Here is a 19,441-nt window from a genome sequence, read left to right as displayed (position 1 = left end):
GAGCCCCCTGCCCTCCCACCCCATGTCAGCCCTGACTTCTCCCTGCTGGAGCTCCCTTTGTCCCCACACGTCACTGCCTTTCCCTATACGTGCCAGCTAACATGGCATCTCCTTCTGGCTCAGTGCTGAGCTGGGTTCCTGTCCCCCATACAAAGAGCCCTGCCGCAGTGGTTCCCTCTCAGCTCTTCTGGAGGGGGGCAGGACTCCCAGCACTGAAACTGTGGGCTGCTGACATGGCACCCCTCCTGCAGACACCCTACTGGGCACTGAGATCACCCAGGTGACGGGGAACGACGTGGACTCAGGCCCAGCGCTCTCCTACACGCTGGTGCCGGATGGGGGCGCAGCAGGAACCTTCAGCATCCTGCGCTACGGGGGCCGCATTGCCCTAACAGCACCACTGGACTACGAGCAGTGCAGCCATTATGTCCTAACCATCCGCTCCTCCGACTCCCGGCACGAGACTGAGGCCAACCTCACTGTCATCGTGGAAGATATCAACGACAACGCGCCCACCTTCAGCCAGGGCCTCTACCAGGTACTGTGCCAAGCACTGAACTATTGCCCCTCCCACCAGGTACTGCCCCAAGCACTGCCCGAGCGCCCCTGCCACAGTGACATGCGCCCCAAAGCCCCACCAGGTACCACCCCAAGCACTGCCCGAATGCCCCTGCCACAGGCACACGTGCCCCAGAGCCTGCACCAGGTACTGCCCTGAGCACTGCCCAAGCACCCCTGCCACAGGCACACGCGCCCCGGAGCCTGCACCAGGTACCACCTCGAGCACTGCCCAAGCACCCCTGCCACAGGCACACGCACCCCAGAGCCTGTACCAGGTATCACCCCGAGCACTGCCTGAGCGCCCCTGCCAAAGGCACACGCGCCCCAGAGCCTGCACCAGGTACTGCCCTGAGCACTGCCTAAGCGCCCCTGCCACAGGCACACGCGCCCCAGAGCCTGCACCAGGTATCGCCCCGAGCACTGCCCGAGTGCCCCTGCCAAAGGCACACGCGCCCCAGAGCCCCACCAGGTACCACCCCGAGCACTGCCCGAGTGCCCCTGCCACAGGCACACGCGCCCCAGAGCCTGCACCAGGTACCGCCCTGAGCACTGCCCGAGTGCCCCTGCCACAGGCACACGCGCCCCAGAGCCTGCACCAGGTACCGCCCTGAGCACTGCCTAAGCGCCCCTGCCACAGGCACACGCGCCCCAGAGCCTGCACCAGGTATCGCACCGAGCACTGCCTGAGTGCCCCTGCCAAAGGCACACGCGCCCCAGAGCCCCACCAGGTACCACCCCGAGCACTGCCCGAGCGCCTCGCCACAGGGACACGCACCCCAGAGCCCCACCAGGTACCGCCCTGAGCACTGCCCGAGTACCCCTGCCACAGGCACACGTGCCCCAGAGCCTGCACCAGGTACCGCCCTGAGCACTGCCCGAGTGCCCCTGCCAAAGGCACACGCGCCCCAGAGCCTGCACCAGGTACCGCCCTGAGCACTGCCTGAGCGCCCCTGCCACAGGGACACGCGCCCCAGAGCCCCACCAGGGACCGCCCTGAGCACTGCCTGAGCACCCCTGCCACAGGCACACGTGCCCCAGAGCCTGCACCAGGTACCGCCCTGAGCACTGCCCGAGCACCCCTGCCACAGGCACACGCGCCCCAGAGCCTGCGCCAGGTATCGCCTCGAGCACTGCCCGAGTACCCCTGCCACAGGCACACGTGCCCCAGAGCCTGCACCAGGTACCGCCCTGAGCACTGCCTGAGTGCCCCTGCCACCGGCACACGCACCCCAGAGCCTGCACCAGGTACCGCCCCGAGCACTGCCTGAGTGCCCCTGCCACCGGCACACGCACCCCAGAGCCTGCACCAGGTACCGCCCCGAGCACTGCCCGAGTACCCCTGCCAAAGGCACACGTGCCCCAGAGGCCCACCAGGTGCCACTCCGAGCACTGCCCGAGCACCCCTGCCACAGGCACACGCGCCCCAGAGCCTGCACCAGGTATCGCCCCGAGCACTGCCCGAGTGCCCCTGCCAAAGGCACATGCACCCCAGAGCCTGCACCAGGTACTGCCCTGAGCACTGCCCGAGCACTCCTGCCACAGGCACACGCGCCCCAGAGCCTGCACCAGGTACTGCCCCGAGCACTGCCTGAGCACTCCTGCCAAAGGAACACACGCCCCAGAGCCTGCACCAGGTATCGCCCCGAGCACTGCCCGAGCGCCCCACCACAGGCACACGTGCCCCAGAGCCTGCACCAGGTACTGCCCTGAGCACTGCCCAAGCGCCCCTGCCACAGGCACACGCGCCCCAGAGCCTGCACCAGGTACCGCCCTGAGCACTGCCTGAGCACCCTTGCCACAGGCACACGCGCCCCAGAGCCTGCACCAGGTACCGCCTCGAGCACTGCCTGAGCGCCTCGCTACAGGCACACGTGCCCCAGAGGCCCACCAGGTACCGCCTCGAGCACTGCCTGAGCGCCCCTGCCACAGGCACACGCGCCCCAGAGCCTGCACCAGGTACTGCCCTGAGCACTGCCTGAGCGCCCCTGCCAAAGGCACACGCGCCCCAGAGCCTGCACCAGGTACTGCCCTGAGCACTGCCTGAGTGCTCCTGCCACAGGCACACGCGCCCCAGAGCCTGCACCAGGTACCGCCCTGAGCACTGCCTGAGTGCTCCTGCCAAAGGCACACGCGCCCCAAAGCCCCACCAGGTACCACCCCGAGCACTGCCTCAGCCCCCCTGCCACAGGCACACGCGCCCCAGAGCCTGCACCAGGTACCGCCCCGAGCACCCAGCCACAGGCACACGCGCCCCAGAGCCTGCACCAGGTACTGCCCTGAGCACTGCCTGAGCGCCCCTGCCAAAGGCACACGCGCCCCAGAGCCTGCACCAGGTACTGCCCTGAGCACTGCCTGAGTGCTCCTGCCAAAGGCACACGCGCCCCAGAGCCTGCACCAGGTACTGCCCTGAGCACTGCCTTAGCGCCCCTGCCACAGGCACACGCGCCCCAGAGCCCCACCAGGTACCACCCCGAGCACTGCCTCAGCCCCCCTGCCACAGGCACACACGCCCCAGAGCCTGCACCAGGTACAGCCCCGAGCGCCCAGCCACAGGCACACGCGCCCCAGAGCCTGCACCAGGTACTGCCCTGAGCACTGCCTGAGCGCCCCTGCCACAGGCACATGCACCCCAGAGCCTGCACCAGGTACCACCCAGCATCACTCACCAGCACCCCCCACGGACAGACAGACACAAAGAGACATTGTAGAACCCTCTACTGGGTACTACCCAGTGCTACTACACTGGCACCGGCCCCCTGGAAAATTGGGACCTGCCCCTGCATGTGCCTGGGCCACTCCTGGGTGCAACCTGGGTCAGGGTAGAGAGATTTGCCTGGGTCAATGGCATGTACCTCTGTCTACAGCCCATCTCTCCCATTAAACCCACTGGTATTCTCTGCCTCCTTGGATCTGGCCAATGGGCCCATCTGTGAAAGACTGGTGCACTGCACCTAGGGCCCAGGACTGCCAGCCCTATTGACAGTATGGGACATGTACCCTGAAAACCAGCATCTCGGTGTCACAGTGGACAAGCTGCTCAGCATGATCTCCCAGTGTAACGCTGGGGCACAAAGGGCTAATGCAATCCTTGGATGCGTACACTGGAGACTCTGGAGCAAGGAGATTATATGACTTTCATTGGCACTGGTGTGGCCACTGTTGGAATCCCGAGTTCAATTCTGGTGCCCACAATTCAACAAGGGTAACTCAGAGAGGAGGGATAGCTCAGTGGTTTGAGCACTGGCCTGCTAAACGCAGGCTTGTGAGTTCAATCCTTGAGGGGGCCACTTGGGATCTGGGGCAAAAATCTGTCTGGGGATTGGTCCTGCTTTGAGCAGGGGGTTGGACTAAATACCACCTGAGGTCCCTTCCAACCCTGATATTCTAGAATTCTAAGGATGTTGAACAATGGGGAAGGATTCACAAAAGAGCCATAAGAATGACTAAAGGACTGGAAAACCTGCCTTATGAGGACTGGACAGAACCTACTGAGTCCAGTCCCTGGCTAGCCCAGGCAGGCTCATTCTATATTCCTGTTCACAAACATATCCCGTTCCATTTTAAAGCGAGTTGGGTTGTTTGCAGCTACTACTCTGATTGGGAGGCTGCTCCAAGCCATTCCTCCTCTGGTGATTAGAAACCTTATGATTCCCAGCCTGAGTTTACTTCTAACCAGTTTGTCCCCATTGGTTCTTGTGTCTGCATTGTCCTTTAGCACCCACAGCTCTTCTGTCCCCGGGATTTACCCCTACAGTGTATTTAGAGACAGCAATCAGAGTCCCTGCTCAGCCTTGGTGTTGCCAGGCTAACAAGCCAAGTTCTTCCAGTCTCTCTCACAAAGCCTTCCCTTCTCTTCATCCTAACAACCTTCCATGAGGGGTTGGACCCCCTTTCGGGGTGCCACCTGATGTATGGGGTCCCACTGAGCCCACCCATTCCACCAGCCTGGGCTCCCAGACCCTGTCCTGCTGTGCACACACACAGAGGTAGGGACACATCTAGCCACAGAATCTGCAATCAGCTGTGCATGGGAAGACTCAGCTTGGGGATTGCCTGGCACTCAGGTGCATACCCCCTCTGGAGTGTAACCCAAAATTGTATTGTCTTGCTGTCATGGTACAATTCCCCACTCTGAACCTTAGCATCCAAAAGATGGGGTACCAGCATGAATTCCTCTAAGCTCAATTACCAGCTTAGTACCAGCTTAGCGCTGCCACCAACCAGGAATTCCAGTGCCTGGTACACTCTGGTCCCCCCAAAACCTTGCCCAGGGACCCCCAAGACCCAGTCCCTCTGGATCTTAACACAAGGCAAGTAAAACCTTTCCCTCACCATTGCCTCTCCCAGGCTTCCCCTCCCTGGGTTACCCTGGAAGATTACTGTTATTCAAACTCCTTGAATCTTAAAACAGAGAGGAAAATTCACCTTCCCCCCTCCTTCTCTCTCCCCCTCCCGGACTCTCCCTGAGAGAGAAAATAATCCTAACACAGAGAGAAAATTAACCTCTCTCCCCCTTCCCTCCTTTCTCCCCACCAATTCCCTGGTGGATCCAGACCCAGTCCCCTGGGGTCTCACCAGAATAAAAAAACAAACAATCAGGTTCTTAAACAAGAAAAGCTTTTAATTAAAGAAAGAAAAAACAGTAAAAATTATCTTTGTAAATTTAAAATGGAATAGGTACAGGGTCTTTCAGCTATAGACACTGGGAATATCCTCCCAGCCTAAGTATACAAGTACAAATTAAAATCCTTTCAGCAAAATACAAATTTGAACTCCTTCCAGCCAAAGACACATTTGCAAATAGAGAAGAAAAACATAAGCCTAACTCACCTTATCACCTAGTACTTACTATTTTGAATCTATAAGAACCTGTATCAGGGAGATTGGAAAGAAACCTGGTTGCACGTCTGGTCACTCTCAGAACCCAGAGAGAACAACAACCAAAAACTAACAGCACACGCAAAAACTTCCCTCCCTCAAGATTTGAAAGTATCCTGTCCCCATTGGTCCTCTGGTCAGGTGACAGCCAGGCTCACTGATCTTGTTAACCCTTTACAGGCAAAAGAGATATGAAGTATTTCTGTTCTATTAACTCTTACTTATCTGTTTATGACACGCCCCCCAAATCGCTGACAGTGTGGAACCACACTGGCAGTGATTTTTCCCTAGAACTCTAGAATAAACAGATCAATAAACACACGCACCCTTACATATGCTACTAATTATGTACAACTACAAGATTCTTCACATTGTAAGGACAATTTTTAACCAGTTGATTTTGGGAAACTTTCACGGGAGAGTACATTAACTCCTTGATTTGTTGCCGCCGCAGACATTCCCGGGTTGTGGAGAGGTTCACCTCTTTCACACCACCGGTACTTTTCCCTTTGTAGTAGACACCGTTAGGCCACTCAGCGTTATCTCCTCCCTGAGCTGTAAACTGACAAACCCGTAAGTCTCTGGAATAAAAGGGCTTGAGAGAATTAATGTGGTACACTCTGGGCTTTAGGGAGGAATTGGGAAATGCTATGAGGTAGTTAACAGCTCCCAGGCGCTCTTGGACCATGAATGGCCCTTCCCATGATGCTTCCATTTTATGGGCCTGTTGCGCCTTCAAGACCATAACCTGGTCTCCTGCCTTGAAGGAACGCTCTCTGGTATGTCTATCATACCAGGCCTTTTGCTCTTTTTGAGCATCTCTTAGGTTTTCTTTAGCGAGGGTTAAAGAGTGTCGGAGGGTGTTTTGTAGGTTGCTTACAAAGTCCAGAATGTTAGTTCCTGGAGAGGGTGTAAACCCCTCCCATTGCTGCTTCACCAACTGTAATGGCCCTTTAACCTCGTGGCCATACACAAACTCAAACGGTGAAAACCCTAAACTGGGATGTGGTACAGCCCTGTAGGCAAAGAGCAACTGCTGCAACACTAGGTCCCAGTCATTGGAGTGTTCATTCACGAATTTACGTATCATGGCCCCCAAAGTTCCATTAAACCTTTCCACCAGGCCATTGGTTTGATGGTGATATGGGGTGGCAACCAAGTGATTCACCCCATGAGTCTCCCACAGTTCTTTCATGGTCCCTGCCAGGAAATTAGATCCTGAATCTGTAAGGATGTCGGAGGGCCAACGTACCCTGGCAAAAATGTCTGTTAGGGCTTGGCACACAGTTTTAGCCCTGGTGTTGCCTAGAGCTACTGCTTCTGGCCATCAGGTAGCAAAGTCCACGAAAGTCAGTATGTACTGCTTTCCTCTGGGGGTCTTTTTTGAGAAAGGACCCAGAACAGCTACTTGCTGAAATGGGACCTCTATTATGGGGAGTGGCTGGAGAGGGGCCTTGACCTGGTCTTGGGGCTTTCCCACTTTTTGGCACACCTCACAAGACCGGACATAATTGGCAACATCCTTGACCATCCCCTCCCAGTGGAAGGACTTCCCCAACCAGTCTTTGGTTCTGTTCACCCCAGCATGGCCACTGGGATGATCATGGGCTAAGCTCAAGAGCTTCCCCCGGTATTTAGTTGGAACCACTAACTGTTTTTGTGGGTTCCAGTCTTTCCAGTGTCCACCAGAAAGAATCTCCTTATATAAAAGCCCTTGTTCTCTAACAAATCGGGATTGGTTAGAAGAGCTGAGAGGCGGTGGGGTGCTTCATGCCGCCGCCCAAGTTTTCTGAAGGCTGTCATCTGCTTCCTGCTCAGTCTGGAACTGTTTCCTGGAGGCTGGAGACACCAGTTCTTCCTTAGACTGTGGACTTGGGCTTGGTCCCTCGTGAAGCGATGTAGGTAATGGGGTTGTTTCCATGGCTGGTGAACTGCTCTCCGCTGGTGCACCAGGTGGTGTTTCACGCTCTGGCTGAGCCTCTTGGGTCTGGTTGTCTGCTGCTTCTGCCAGTTCAGGCTCGCTGGCACCCTCTGGCGTTGGAGTTGAAGATGTGTTTGCAAGCGCTGGCATCAGTGCTGGCAATGGTCTGGTGCTGGTTGCGTTTCCAGGTCCAGGTCTGGGACTGGAAGTACTGTGGCTGTTGCAGTCATTGGCAGGGGTCCACTACCTCCGGGTCCACTACCTCTGTCTGGGTCTCTCGTAACACAGACAGGGCCCCTGTGGATTGCTCAGGAACAGGAATGGGACTGGAGGCTTGCCTGACTTGGCTGCATGTAACCATTCCCACCCTCTTGGCCCACTTTACCTGGTTGTCCAAGTCTTCCCCCAGTAGCATGGGGATGTGATAATTGTCGTAGACTGCAAACGTCCACATTCCTGACCAGCCTTTGTATTGGACAGGCAGTTTAGCTGTAGGCAAGTCTACAGGTTGTGACATGAAGGAGTAAATTGTCACTTGGGCCTTTGGGTTGATGAATTTGGGGTCCACTAAGGATTGGTGTATACCTGACACTTGTGCCCCCATGTCTCTCCATGCGATAACCTTCTTTCCGCCCACTCTCAAAATTTCCCTTCGCTCCGAGGGTATTTGAGAGGCATCTGGGCCTGGGGATCTTTGGAGTGATGGAGGTGTAACGAACTGCACTCGGTTGGGGTTCTTGGGGCAGTTGGCCTTTATATGTCCCAGTTCATTACACTTGAAGCATCGCCCAGCTGACTGGTCACTGGGCCGAGGTGGGTTACTGGAGATTGGTGAGGTGAGAGAATAGGGAGTCGGCGGCTTTCCTGGGGTTGCAGGTGGGGTCTTGGGTTGTCCTCGGGTATAGGGTTTATTGTCGGTGTGACCCCTGTGATATTCGCTCCCCTTGATAGTAGCTCTTTTCTTTTCTGCCACTTCCACCCATCTGGCTCTGGTCTCCCCCACCTCAGTTACAGTTTTGGGCTTCCCATCTAGGATGTACCTTTCTATTTCCTCAGGAACACCGTCTAAGAACTGCTCCAATTGTATTAGGAGGTGCATGTCGTCCAGAGATTTAACATTCGCTCCTGATATCCAGGCATTATAATTATTTCCAATGTGGTAGGTGTGTCGGGTGAATGACACATCTGGTTTCCACCTTAGGGCTCTGAACCTCCGACGGGCATGCTCAGGTGTTAGCCCCATTCTGATTCTGGCCTTGGTTTGAAAAAGTTTATAATCGTTCATGTTCTCCTTAGGCATTTCAGCCGCCACCTCTGCTAAGGGTCCACTGAGCAGTGGCATCAGTTCTATCATGTACTGGTCTTCAGAGATGCTGTACCCATGGCAGGTCCTTTCACAATTTTCTAGGAAGGCCTCAGTGTCATCACGTGCCTTGTAGGTGGGAAATTTCTTGGGATGTGGAACAATAACTGGAGAAGGGTTGTTAGGGTTGGCTGTGTTATTCTGTTTAGCCCGTGCTAATTCCAGTTCATGCTTTCTCTCTTTTTCCCTCTCTTCCCACTCCTTCTTTTATCTCCAGCTCTCTCCTGTGGGCAGCCTCTCTTTCTCTTTCTCTCAGCTCCATCTCTCTTTGTTTTATTTCTAGTTCTTGTGGTTTCTTTTCCATGTCTCGCCTGTGGTCTGCGTCTCTGATTTGTTCCTCTGCATCCAGTCTTGCCCGTTCCTGTTTCAGGGTGTCCTTGGTAGTCATGGTTTCTGCTTTCTTGTGTTGGGGCACCCTCTGGTGTTTACTGTCTGAAATGTTGCTTCTCTCTTGCCTCCTTAGGGTTGCTTAGCAACAGAGTCTTTTTTTAACTCCTTCTACCTAGCTATTCCCAACAGAGTTAGAAAGAAAAAAAACATTCATTTGCAAATGTGTTTTGCTGGTGTATGGTGACTCACAACTGGAGTGCCTTTGTTTAACAAAAGACCCTTGTTAAACCCTAATGCCTTTGCCTTCAAAGTACTCAGAAGGGAGAGACCAAAAAAAACTTGTAGATCTTTGCTTTTAAAACAATCTCCTCTATCCTGCTTTACACACAGCTAGCAGCGAAAGAGAAAGAAAAATCCTACTGGCTTTTGCTTCTAAACCCAAACCTCTCAGTCTGCCTGCAGATAGCTAGCAGGGAGAGAAATAAAAACCTCATTGGCTTTTTGACTTCTATCTATCTATCCATCCCACATGCTGCACACCATGTCATGGTATAATTCCCCACTCTGAACCTTAGCATCCAAAAGATGGGGTACCAGCATGAATTCCTCTAAGCTCAATTACCAGCTTAGTACCAGCTTAGCGCTGCCACCAACCAGGAATTCCAGTGCCTGGTACACTCTGGTCCCCCCAAAACCTTGCCCGGGGACCCCCACAAGACCCAGTCCCTCTGGATCTTAACACAAGGAAAGTAAATCCTTTCCCTCACCGTTGCCTCTCCCAGGCTTCCCCTCCCTGGGTTACCCTGGAAGATCACTGTGATTCAAACTCCTTGAATCTTAAAACAGAGAGGAAAATTCACTTTCCCCCCTCCTTCTCTCTCCCCCTCCCAGACTCTCCCTGAGAGAGAAAGTAATCCTAAGATAGAGAGAAAATTAACCTCTCTCCCCCTTCCCTCCTTTCTCCCCACCAATTCCCTGGTGGATCCAGACCCTGTCCCCTGGGGTCTCACCAGAATAAAAAAACAAACAATCAGGTTCTTAAACAAGAAAAGCTTTTAATTAAAGAGGGAAAAACAGTAAAAATTATCTTTGTAAATTTAAGATGGAATATGTTACAGGGTCTTTTTGAATTCCCTCCCAGCCAAATACACATTTGCAAATAAAGAAAACAAACATAAGCCTAACTCGCCTTATCTATCTAGTACTGACTATTCTGAACTTATAAGAGCCTGTATTGGAGAGATTGGAGAGAAACCTGGTTGCACGTCTGGTCCCTCTCAGAACCCAGAGAGAACAACAACCAAAAACTAACAGCACACACACAAACTTCCCTTCCTCAAGATTTGAAAGTATCCTGTCCCCTGACTGCTCCTCTGGTCAGGTGACAGCCAGGCTCACTGAACTTGTTAACCCTTTACAGGCAAAGAGAGATGAAGTACTTCTGTTCTATTAACTCTTAACTATCCGTTTATGACACTTGCGCTGTATAGAGAGCATGATATTTGCTCCCTCCCTCAATGAGGAGGCAGAGATGCACAGCTTTTTGCCCCATGCCCCCAGTTATGAATTGCACAAACTGGGTTTTAGAATAAACAAAAAAGTTTAACTACAAAGGCAGGTTTTCAGTGATTATAAGGGATAGCAAATAGATTAAAGCAGATTACTGAGCAAATAAAATACACATGCAAACTAACCTTAATGCATTAAAGAAACGGGCTACAAATAGTAATTTCTCACCCTAAACGTTGTTTTATGCAGGTTGCAGAGTTTCTTGAAGGTAAATTGCACTGCTTGCAGCTTAAATCTCTAGGTATACCCTTCACAGGCTGACCTTTCTCGCCTAGGCTCAGCCCTGTTCCCTCTCCCCCCGCTTAGTTCCTTTCTTCCTTCAGGTGTTTTCAGCAGTTTTCCTTTTTGGGCAGTGGAGAAGAGCCAAGATTAACTCACTTCCCAGCCTTAAATAGGATTTGCGTATGGCGGGAATCCTTTGTTTCCTAGTTTCCTCCACCCCTTCTTAATGGAAAAATACTAGGTGTCCCAGATGGGGTCTAGTACCAGGTGACACGATCACCTGACGCTGCAGTGTCAAATCAGCAACCCAGGAAACTTCTCAGGAAGGAGGGAGATTAGTATCTTCAAAGTCTTATTGTCATTCTTAATGGCCCATCCAGGCTGTTTGCAAAATGTCTGGTGGGGTGTTCCTCAGGTGAAAACACAGTTGTAATTATTACATAGTCAATATTTCTAACTTCAGATACAGACATGATACATGCATACAAATTGGATAATCTTATTCAATAAATCATAACCTTCCCAATGATATCTCACATGACCTATGTGGCATAAAACATATCTCAGTTATGCCACTTTCATATCATAACATTTCCATGAATAATATGGGGTGTAATGTCACACCTCCCTCCTTAGATTATTGCCAGAGGTTTAGTTACTGACTAATACGAAGGCAGTGTGCCTGAAATTCTCTTTAGGGCTTAGTTATTTAATTTCTTAGCGTTACCAAAAATTGTATTGTTACCCACAGATGTTTTTAAAAAGTTCTGGGGTCCTCTTTCCAAGTTTCCTGAAAGCCTTTTATTGTACAGCATGGTTAACACAGTGTAGATATTAATACCTTCTAGACTGTAGGTGTTTTGGCATTTAGCCACCAGTGCCATGAGGTGGTGTGCCTCAGTTTCCCCTTCCACGCAGCAGTCTAGATTGGTTACGCTTTCTCTGCTTTGCCAAGCTCTAAGCCTGTTTACAGGTACTAGCTGAGAAGCAGTATTCTTACAGGACTTCCTTGTTACCACTCCTAGCCTGTACCAAAGTTTCTTCCAAAAATCATGCATGTTACACATTTTTAAAGGATTTACCATCAGTAGCAAATTCTTGGTCTCAACCCGTAGATTGTGTATTAACAGACATAACTGCAGAAGCAAATTCATTACAGGGAGGTGCTTCCAAGTATGATTATCATACCACGTCTTCTGTTTAGACAGTTTGTTCAGTATTTATTGTATTTTTCAAACCCTTTCTGTACCAGCGTATGTTAGTAAGGTGCATATTGTTAACAGTGAGGGGCATTAGGCATTAACCATGGGAATCAAGTACCAGGGGAAGTGATAGATTCTCCATCCCTTGATGCCCAAGGCTGGAACAATCCTTCAGTGGGCTATAGGCATTATACTCTTATGGGCCCTTACCTTCTTATGAAAAACAACACCCAGCTGTACAGTGCTCTTGCCATGGCTGGGCTGGCCATACTGTGGATCCACTGAGGCCAGTTGCTCATCCTGCTTCTGCTCGGGGCCTGCTGACTAGGGCAATGTTGCAATGCCAGTCACTCAAACTGGGCCTGGCCTCCCCTGTCATGACAGCGGGACACACAGACCAAATGTAGGAATTGGCATTGCAATCCTTGTCATGATGAGCAGCAGCAGGATGGGCAGCTGGTCTGGTAGAGCCACCACATCGCCAGCCCAGCTGCAGTGAACATACTGTACGGCTGTGGGTTGGGCCCCAGGAATGGTGCTTAATTGGCCTGTACATTGATCAGCCTCATTAATGGCTGTGGCTCCAGCCTGCGTGCCTTTGGGGGGTTCAGCCACTCACAGGTTACTGGGCTCATGACAGCAGTAACTGGCCTGGTCAGACATGATGATCTGTGGGACCCTTCTGGCCTTACACACTAGCACCCTGCACTCTAGCCAGATCAAGCCAATGTGCCTGTCTATTCTGCTGTTCCCCTGTCCTGGGTCAGACAAGTGGGGCTGCCCAACCCAGTGCGCCTGCCTCTGTCCAGAGCCTGATGCTTCCAGGGCAGGAATACCCTGCCTGTGACTCCCCTGCCAAACCGGGCGCCATTGCCAGAGCTCCAGGGTGAGCCTCAGGAGAAGCCTGAGAGGGGACATGAGAACAGTTTTCAAGTACGTAAAAGGTTGTTACAAGGAGGAGGGAGAAAAAATGTTCTTCTTAACCTCTGAGGGTAGGACAAGAAGCAATGGGCTTAAATTGCAGCAAGGGAGGTTTAGGTTGGACATTAGGAAAAACTTCCTAACTGTCAGGGTGGTTAAGCACTGGAATAAATTGCCTAGGGAGGTTGTGGAATCTCCATCACTGGGGATTTTTAGGAGCAGGTTGGACAAACACCTGTCAGGGATGGTCTAGATAATACTTATACATGCCACGAGTGCAGGGGACTGGACTAGATGACCTCTTGAGGTCCCTTCCAGTTCTGTGATTCCCAGGTGTCTGATGATTCTGGGCTTTGCTTCCCTTTCAGGTGACATTGCTGGAGCACACGCCAGCAGGCAGCACCATCCTCACCGTCAGTGCCACAGACAGGGACTCTGGCAGCAATGGGGAGCTCACCTACCGCCTGGCTGTGCCCAGCTCCGACGTCTCCATCAACCCCAGCAATGGTAGGTGGGAACGTGCTGCTGTGCCTAGGCCCTGGGAGAAGCAGCTCCATCCCGTGCCAGCAACAGGGAGCTGCTAACTGGCTTCCTGGGCACAGAGCCATCCCCTTCAGGGTCCCACAGCCTGGAGCTGCCTGACTTCCCCCTCAGCTGTGACCCCCATCACCAGTGGGAGTGGGTCTGGCCTCCCTATTTTGCCTTGAGGTTAACAAGTCCCCTGACTCTCCTCACCCCAGGGAGCAGGGGTGGCTTCTCGCCCCACTTTCCCCCACTCCCAACACTCTCCCCACCCCTATGCTCGCCCATTGGTTCCTGGCAGGCTCCACGCCCCAGCCCAGGGCTGTGCTGACTAACTTTGTCCTCATGCAGGAACACTGTTCACCTCTCGCCAGGTGGAGCTGGATGCAAACCAGCCCACGCTGGACCTGGTGGTAGAGGTGCGTGACCACGGCTCTCCCAGTCTCTCGGCCTGGACCACAGTGCAGATCCAGGTGCTGGATGTGAATGACCACAGCCCCACCTTCCAGCAGGCGCACTACAATACCTGTGTCCCTGAGGACCTGCGCCCGGGCACCACTGTGCTGACGCTAGAGGCGGGTGACGCTGACCTGTCCCGGGAGAACGCCGGCTTCGACTACACCATCGTCAGCGGCAACAGCGGCAATGCCTTCCAGGTGGAGAGCCACATGGGCTGGTCTCGGGGGCACCTGCGCACGCAGGGAGCCCTGGTGCTGGTGGAGGCACTGGACTTCGAAGCCGTCCCCATCTACAACTTGACAGTGGCAGCCTCAGACCGGGGTGTGCCGCAGCGCAGCACCACTGTGCCAGTGCTTGTCACCGTGCTGGATGTCAACGACAACCCGCCGGTGTTTTCCCGGGCCGAGTACCACACAGCTGTGAGTGAGAGCACCCCCCCGGGCACCGAGCTGCTGCGGCTGGCAGCCCACGATGCCGACTCGGGCCCCTATGGCCAGGTGCGCTACAGCATCAGTTCTGGAGACCAGCTCAGGCTCTTCCAGCTGCATGAGGCCACAGGAGCCCTGCGCCTGGCACAGTCCCTGGACCGAGAGACCCAGGCCCTGCACAGCTTGGTGGTGCAGGCATCTGATGGCCCTGGCGGGCACTTTGCCCTGGTGCCCATCACCATTGAAGTGAAGGACATCAACGACAACATACCCTACTTCCCAGTGAAGACACTGAGTGCCAGTGTGCGGGAGAACCTGCCGCCAGGCACCCTGGTCACCACTCTGCATGCCTTCGACGCCGACACCGGGACCTTCGGGGAGCTGCGCTACACTGTGCTGGAGCAGGCAGTGGGGGAGGTGGGAGCCCCTGAAGGCAGGGATGTCTTCTTCATCAACTGGACCTCCGGGGAGCTGCGCTCCCGCCTTGCCTTTGACTATGAGCGTGCCAAGGCTTTCCAGCTACTGGTGCAGGCCACGGATGCCGGCAACGCCTCAGCCACCGTCACTGTGCGGGTGCTGGTGACCGGCGAGGATGAGTACAGTCCTGTCTTCCTGAGCCCGGACTTCAGCTTCCAGGTGCCTGAGGGCGCCCACAAGGGCCAGAGCATTGGCCGGGTGCTGGCCACCGACGAGGATGAGGGTGTGGACGGCGTGGTGCTCTACTCTTTAACTAAGCCCTCGCCATACTTTGGGGTCAACCAGACCACTGGCACCATCTACCTGCGCGTGGACAGCCAGCCGCAGCCAGCAGGGCGGGCCAAGCGGGAGCCTCGGGAGATGAACCTAGAGGTGCAGGCCCGCAGCCCGCTTCCTTCCTCCCGCTCAGCCTCTGCTCAGGTCTCCATTGACGTCACCCACACCTCCTTCGGCCTGGTGCCGGACCTCAACTTGCTGCTGGTGGTAGCTGTGGCTGCCTCCCTGGGTGTGGTGGTGGTGCTGGCCGCCGTGGCCATCATCTTGGTGCTGGTCCGCTCCCGGCACCGGCAGGAACACAAGAAGCCAGAGCAGGACTCGCAGCTCAACCGCATGCAGAGTGGCTCCTTGCAGAAGCTAGGCCATGAGGAGCCGGTACTGCCCGGCAGTGACCGCATCTATCACCAGGCCCTGCCAGGCTATGGCAGCGAGTCGGCTGGACCCTACCCGCGGGGTGGCTCCCTGGACCCCTCTCACTCCAGTGGGCGTGGCTCAGCCGAGGCAGCCGAGGACGATGAGATCCGGATGATTAACGAATACCCACGTGTGGCCAGCATCACCTCCTCCATGCAGGAGCACATCTCAGCCCGTGGCCCCGACTCGGGCATCCAGCAGGATGCTGACCAGCTCTCTGACATCTCCTGTGAGCCTACCACCCTGGAGAGCGCCCAGTGGTTCAAGAGCAAGAAGGGCTCCAGCCTGCTGCTGCCTGGGCAGCCGCCCCATCTGTACCGTGAGGATGGGGGCAGTAGCACCTTCCTGGGCGTGGGCTGTGGCCTGAGCGTCTCCTCCCACCCCAAGGACTACACCTTCCCTGAGGACGGCAAGCCCTCTGTGGAGGGCTCCCTCACCGCCGTCGTGGCCAGCGAGGAGGAGCTCCGCGGTAGCTACAACTGGGATTACCTGCTGAACTGGTGCCCCCAGTTCCAGCCCCTGGCCAGCGTCTTCACTGAGATCGCCCGTCTCAAGGATGAGAGCTCCCTGCGCAAGCCCTTCCAAGCCAAGCCCAAGGCAGAGCCCAAGCCCCGCATTGATCCTCCGCCCCTCATTACCTCGGTGGCCCATCCCGGGGCCAAGTCAGTGCCCCCCAAGCCAGCAGTGGGCAGGACCTTCCCGCACCTGTCCTCCCTGCGCCGCTCACCCATCAGCCACGAGGGGTCCATCTCCTCCTCGGCCATGTCGCCCAGCTTCTCGCCCTCGCTATCCCCACTGGCCGCCCGCTCCCCTGTGGTGTCACCTTTCGGTGTCTCCCAGGGGCCCTCGGCCTCTGCCATCAGCGCCGAGCACTCGCTGGAGCTGCCTGAGGAAGCTGAGCTCAGGATTTAACCCCAGGCTCCCATGGACTCTCAACCCCTCCTGCTATTCTGTGCAGCCTCCAGGCAAAGCAGGGGCGGGGGCGGAAGGGCTGGATCTGCCACCCCCACAGGCTGCTGCATTCTCAGACCCCAGCAGGTTGCTGGTTCTGGTTCCAGTCCCTCCACCTTGGCTGCCAGTTCCACTGCTAATGTCAGCGCCCTGATAGGCTACTTGTGGTGGTGCTGGTCCCACTGCCTCAAATGGCTGCCGGTGCCAGTGCCTCCATTAGTGCCAGATCTGCTCTCTCATGGTACTGTTTGCCCTGAGTGGTGGGGGGTGAGTAGTGTCCTTGCCACTCCTGCGGTTGCTGTGGCCACTTGGGACCTCACTCCTCCAGTCCTGTGGGCCAAGCTGTCCAGATGAGGGGGGCAGCAGCTGCACCTGCCTGGGACATGGGGTGGGGGGGGCAGACTGTGAGCCAGAGGCCAGGAAAGCAAGGCCAGACCCCCCTACGCACTGGGTGAGGGGTTCAGAGGGGGGGACACATTCCAAAGATAGGGGGAGCATGGGCCAGCACACCAGATATCATGCCATGCACATGCACAGAGCTCACTCTGTCCCTCACTCCCCATCACCTCACCGTGAGGGCAGATTCTGTTCCCTTCAGACCTGCCCAGACCCAGGAGAAATCCCATTCCCCGCAGGCCTGTCCAGCCCCAGAGTGGCGGGGAACTCTGTTTCCCACAGGCCTGTCCAGCTCCAGGATACAGGGGACCTGGGGGATGGGGTACACTACCCTGCAGGACTGGCCAAACACAGGATGGCGGGTCCTATTCCCACAGAGCCAGTGGGGAACAGATCCTCTTCCCTGCAGGTTTGCCAGGGGGAAGGAGTAGGAAATCTCATTCCCTACCACCCCATCCAGTCCTCCCCAGAGGGGGGGGGAATCCTGTTCCCTGCCACCCCATCCAGACCCAGGGAAGGAATCCCATTCCCTGCAGGCTCGTCTGGCTCCAGGGGGCAGATCCGGTTCCCCACAGATCATCCACACCAGGAGCTTCCCAGCTCATTGATTCTGTTTTTTGCTGCTGAGACAAGCTGCATGGAGGAGCAGCTTTAGGAGGGCCAGAGACCCTAACGGCTGCCACAGAACCTCACCTGCACCAGGGCCAGGGCCATGCTTGGGCCTCTCCCATGGCTGAGCCAGTCCTGAGACCCCTGGAGGGACAGGGCAGATGGAGACAGCATGGACTGCACCTGGGGCTTTCAGCAGCTGTCAGTCCCACTGCTGCACCTTCTCTTTCGGCAGCAAGAGAGCATCCAAATGAGCACACCCCACCCCCCACCAGCCCAGCAGGGGGCACTGCAGGCAGCAGGGCAGGGCGCTGGGGTGGGGGGAGATTAAAAAGACAGGGACTGTTCAGGGTGGGTCTGTGCATCCATGAGGCCTCATCGGGGATAGGATCTGTGCTGCTGCAATGCCCTGCTGGTGGGAGTGCAACCATGATGCCTCCTCCCCCACCAGAGGGGGGTCTGTGCAGTTGAAAAAGACACTCCCTGCCTGTCTGCCCCTGGGCTGGGGTCCCTGCATCCAGTGCCTCCACTGTAGGGGCCCTATATTCCCCTGTGGGAGGGGTGGACAACTGGTTGTGGCTGCTCATCTCCTCCCCTCAGTATAGTGCTGTGAGCATGGCACAGGAACATGCTCCCGTGGAGGCTGCTCCCCACCCTCGTGCTGCCACCCATGTCTTGCTGCAGCCCATCTTGGTGCCCCATTGTCACTCTCGCATGCTCAGCCTGGCACCAGAATCAGGCCATCCTTGCCCTGTGTCTTGCACATGCATGGACCGCGGAGCTCACAGACTGGAATTGGGCAAAGGCTGCCTGCGGCCGAGACGAGCAGCGTGCTCCCCTGCCATCCAGCACCATGCACAGCACCAATGCTGGGTGCAGGAGCACTGAGGGGATGGCAGAGGCTTCCCCCGCCCCATCCTGCCTCAGCTAAGTTTGGGGGTGCTACATCTGTCTGTTCGCCTCCATCCACCAGGCATGCAGCAATGCGCTGACTGGGCGAGGCGGGTGCAGAGCGAAGCAGGGTGCAGCAGATCTGAACAGGCTGGGGGGGGTGGAGAGGTGCAGCCACCTAAGGTGTGACTTGGTGGGTGTGGTTGGGGGAGGGTGCAGCAGGAGTGTGGCTGGGGTGCAGGTGGGTGTGGCCAGAGGAGTGGGCACAGGTGGGCATGGCCCAGGCATGTATAACAGCAGGGGATAGAGTGCCCCTCCCCGTCCCAGCTGTTGGAGAACTTTGTGGTTTAATTGTGAAAGTTTCATGCTGGAATTTTGTGGCCCAAGCCTCACCCCACCCCCTCCATCAGACCCACTCCCCCACCTCTCTGCACTTAGCCACCAGGTCCCTCCTTCAGCCCCACCCCTCTGTGCCCAGCCTCCTCCATCAGCTCAGCTCAGCCATCTTGATCCACTTTCCCCAGTGCCCGTTGGGCTTCTTTGCTGGAGTCAGCCCTGCTGCTCAAGGGGCATTTCAGCCCAAGTGTGGGTCTCTGGCACCCTCACTTATCCTGGGACAGGGACATGCAGGAGTACCTGTGGGGGGGAGCCTGAGGTTGGTGGTGAAATGGAGGAGCCCCGGGTGGTGGCACTGACATGGGGAGAGCCCGGGGAGGCGATGACATGGGGAGGAACTGAGGGGGGATGGCAGTGACATGGGGAGAGTCCTGGGGGTTGTCGTGACATGGGGGGGTGGGAACTGAGGGGGATGGCAGTGACATAGGGAGTGGTGATGACATGGGGGGTTGTGGTGACATGGGGAGAGTCCAGGGGTGGTGATGACATGGGGGGATGAGAACTGAGGGGGATGGCTGAGACATGAGGGGGTTGCGGTGACATGGGGAGAGTCTGGGGGTGGTGATGATATGTGGAGGTGGGAACTAAGGGGAATGGCAGTGGCGGGGGAAAGCTTGGAGAGGTTGTGGTGACGGGGTGGGAACTGAGGGGAATG

At 55.8% G+C, this 19,441-nt stretch overlaps 1 protein-coding gene across 5 annotated transcripts in view; it reads left to right on the top strand.

Annotated features, from left to right (window-relative positions):
* Positions 1-18,602, top strand: part of DCHS1 (dachsous cadherin-related 1) — a 179,427-nt gene extending 160,825 nt beyond the window's left edge. For all 5 annotated transcript variants that reach the window (XM_050924366.1, XM_050924373.1, XM_050924381.1 and 2 more), the window contains 3 exons: positions 252-538; positions 13,336-13,474; positions 13,841-18,602. In XM_050924366.1, coding sequence (XP_050780323.1) covers positions 252-538; positions 13,336-13,474; positions 13,841-16,455 — 3,041 coding nt within the window. In that variant the 3' untranslated portion in view covers positions 16,456-18,602. The remainder of the gene's footprint in view (positions 1-251; positions 539-13,335; positions 13,475-13,840) is intronic.
* Positions 18,603-19,441: the final 839 nt, after the last annotated feature.

This window comes from Gopherus flavomarginatus, chromosome 1, assembly GCF_025201925.1.
Source record: "Gopherus flavomarginatus isolate rGopFla2 chromosome 1, rGopFla2.mat.asm, whole genome shotgun sequence".
Classification (NCBI taxonomy): Eukaryota; Metazoa; Chordata; order Testudines; family Testudinidae; genus Gopherus; species Gopherus flavomarginatus.
The sequence above is the reverse complement of the archived record's forward strand: the minus strand, read 5'-3'. Positions and strand labels throughout refer to the sequence as shown.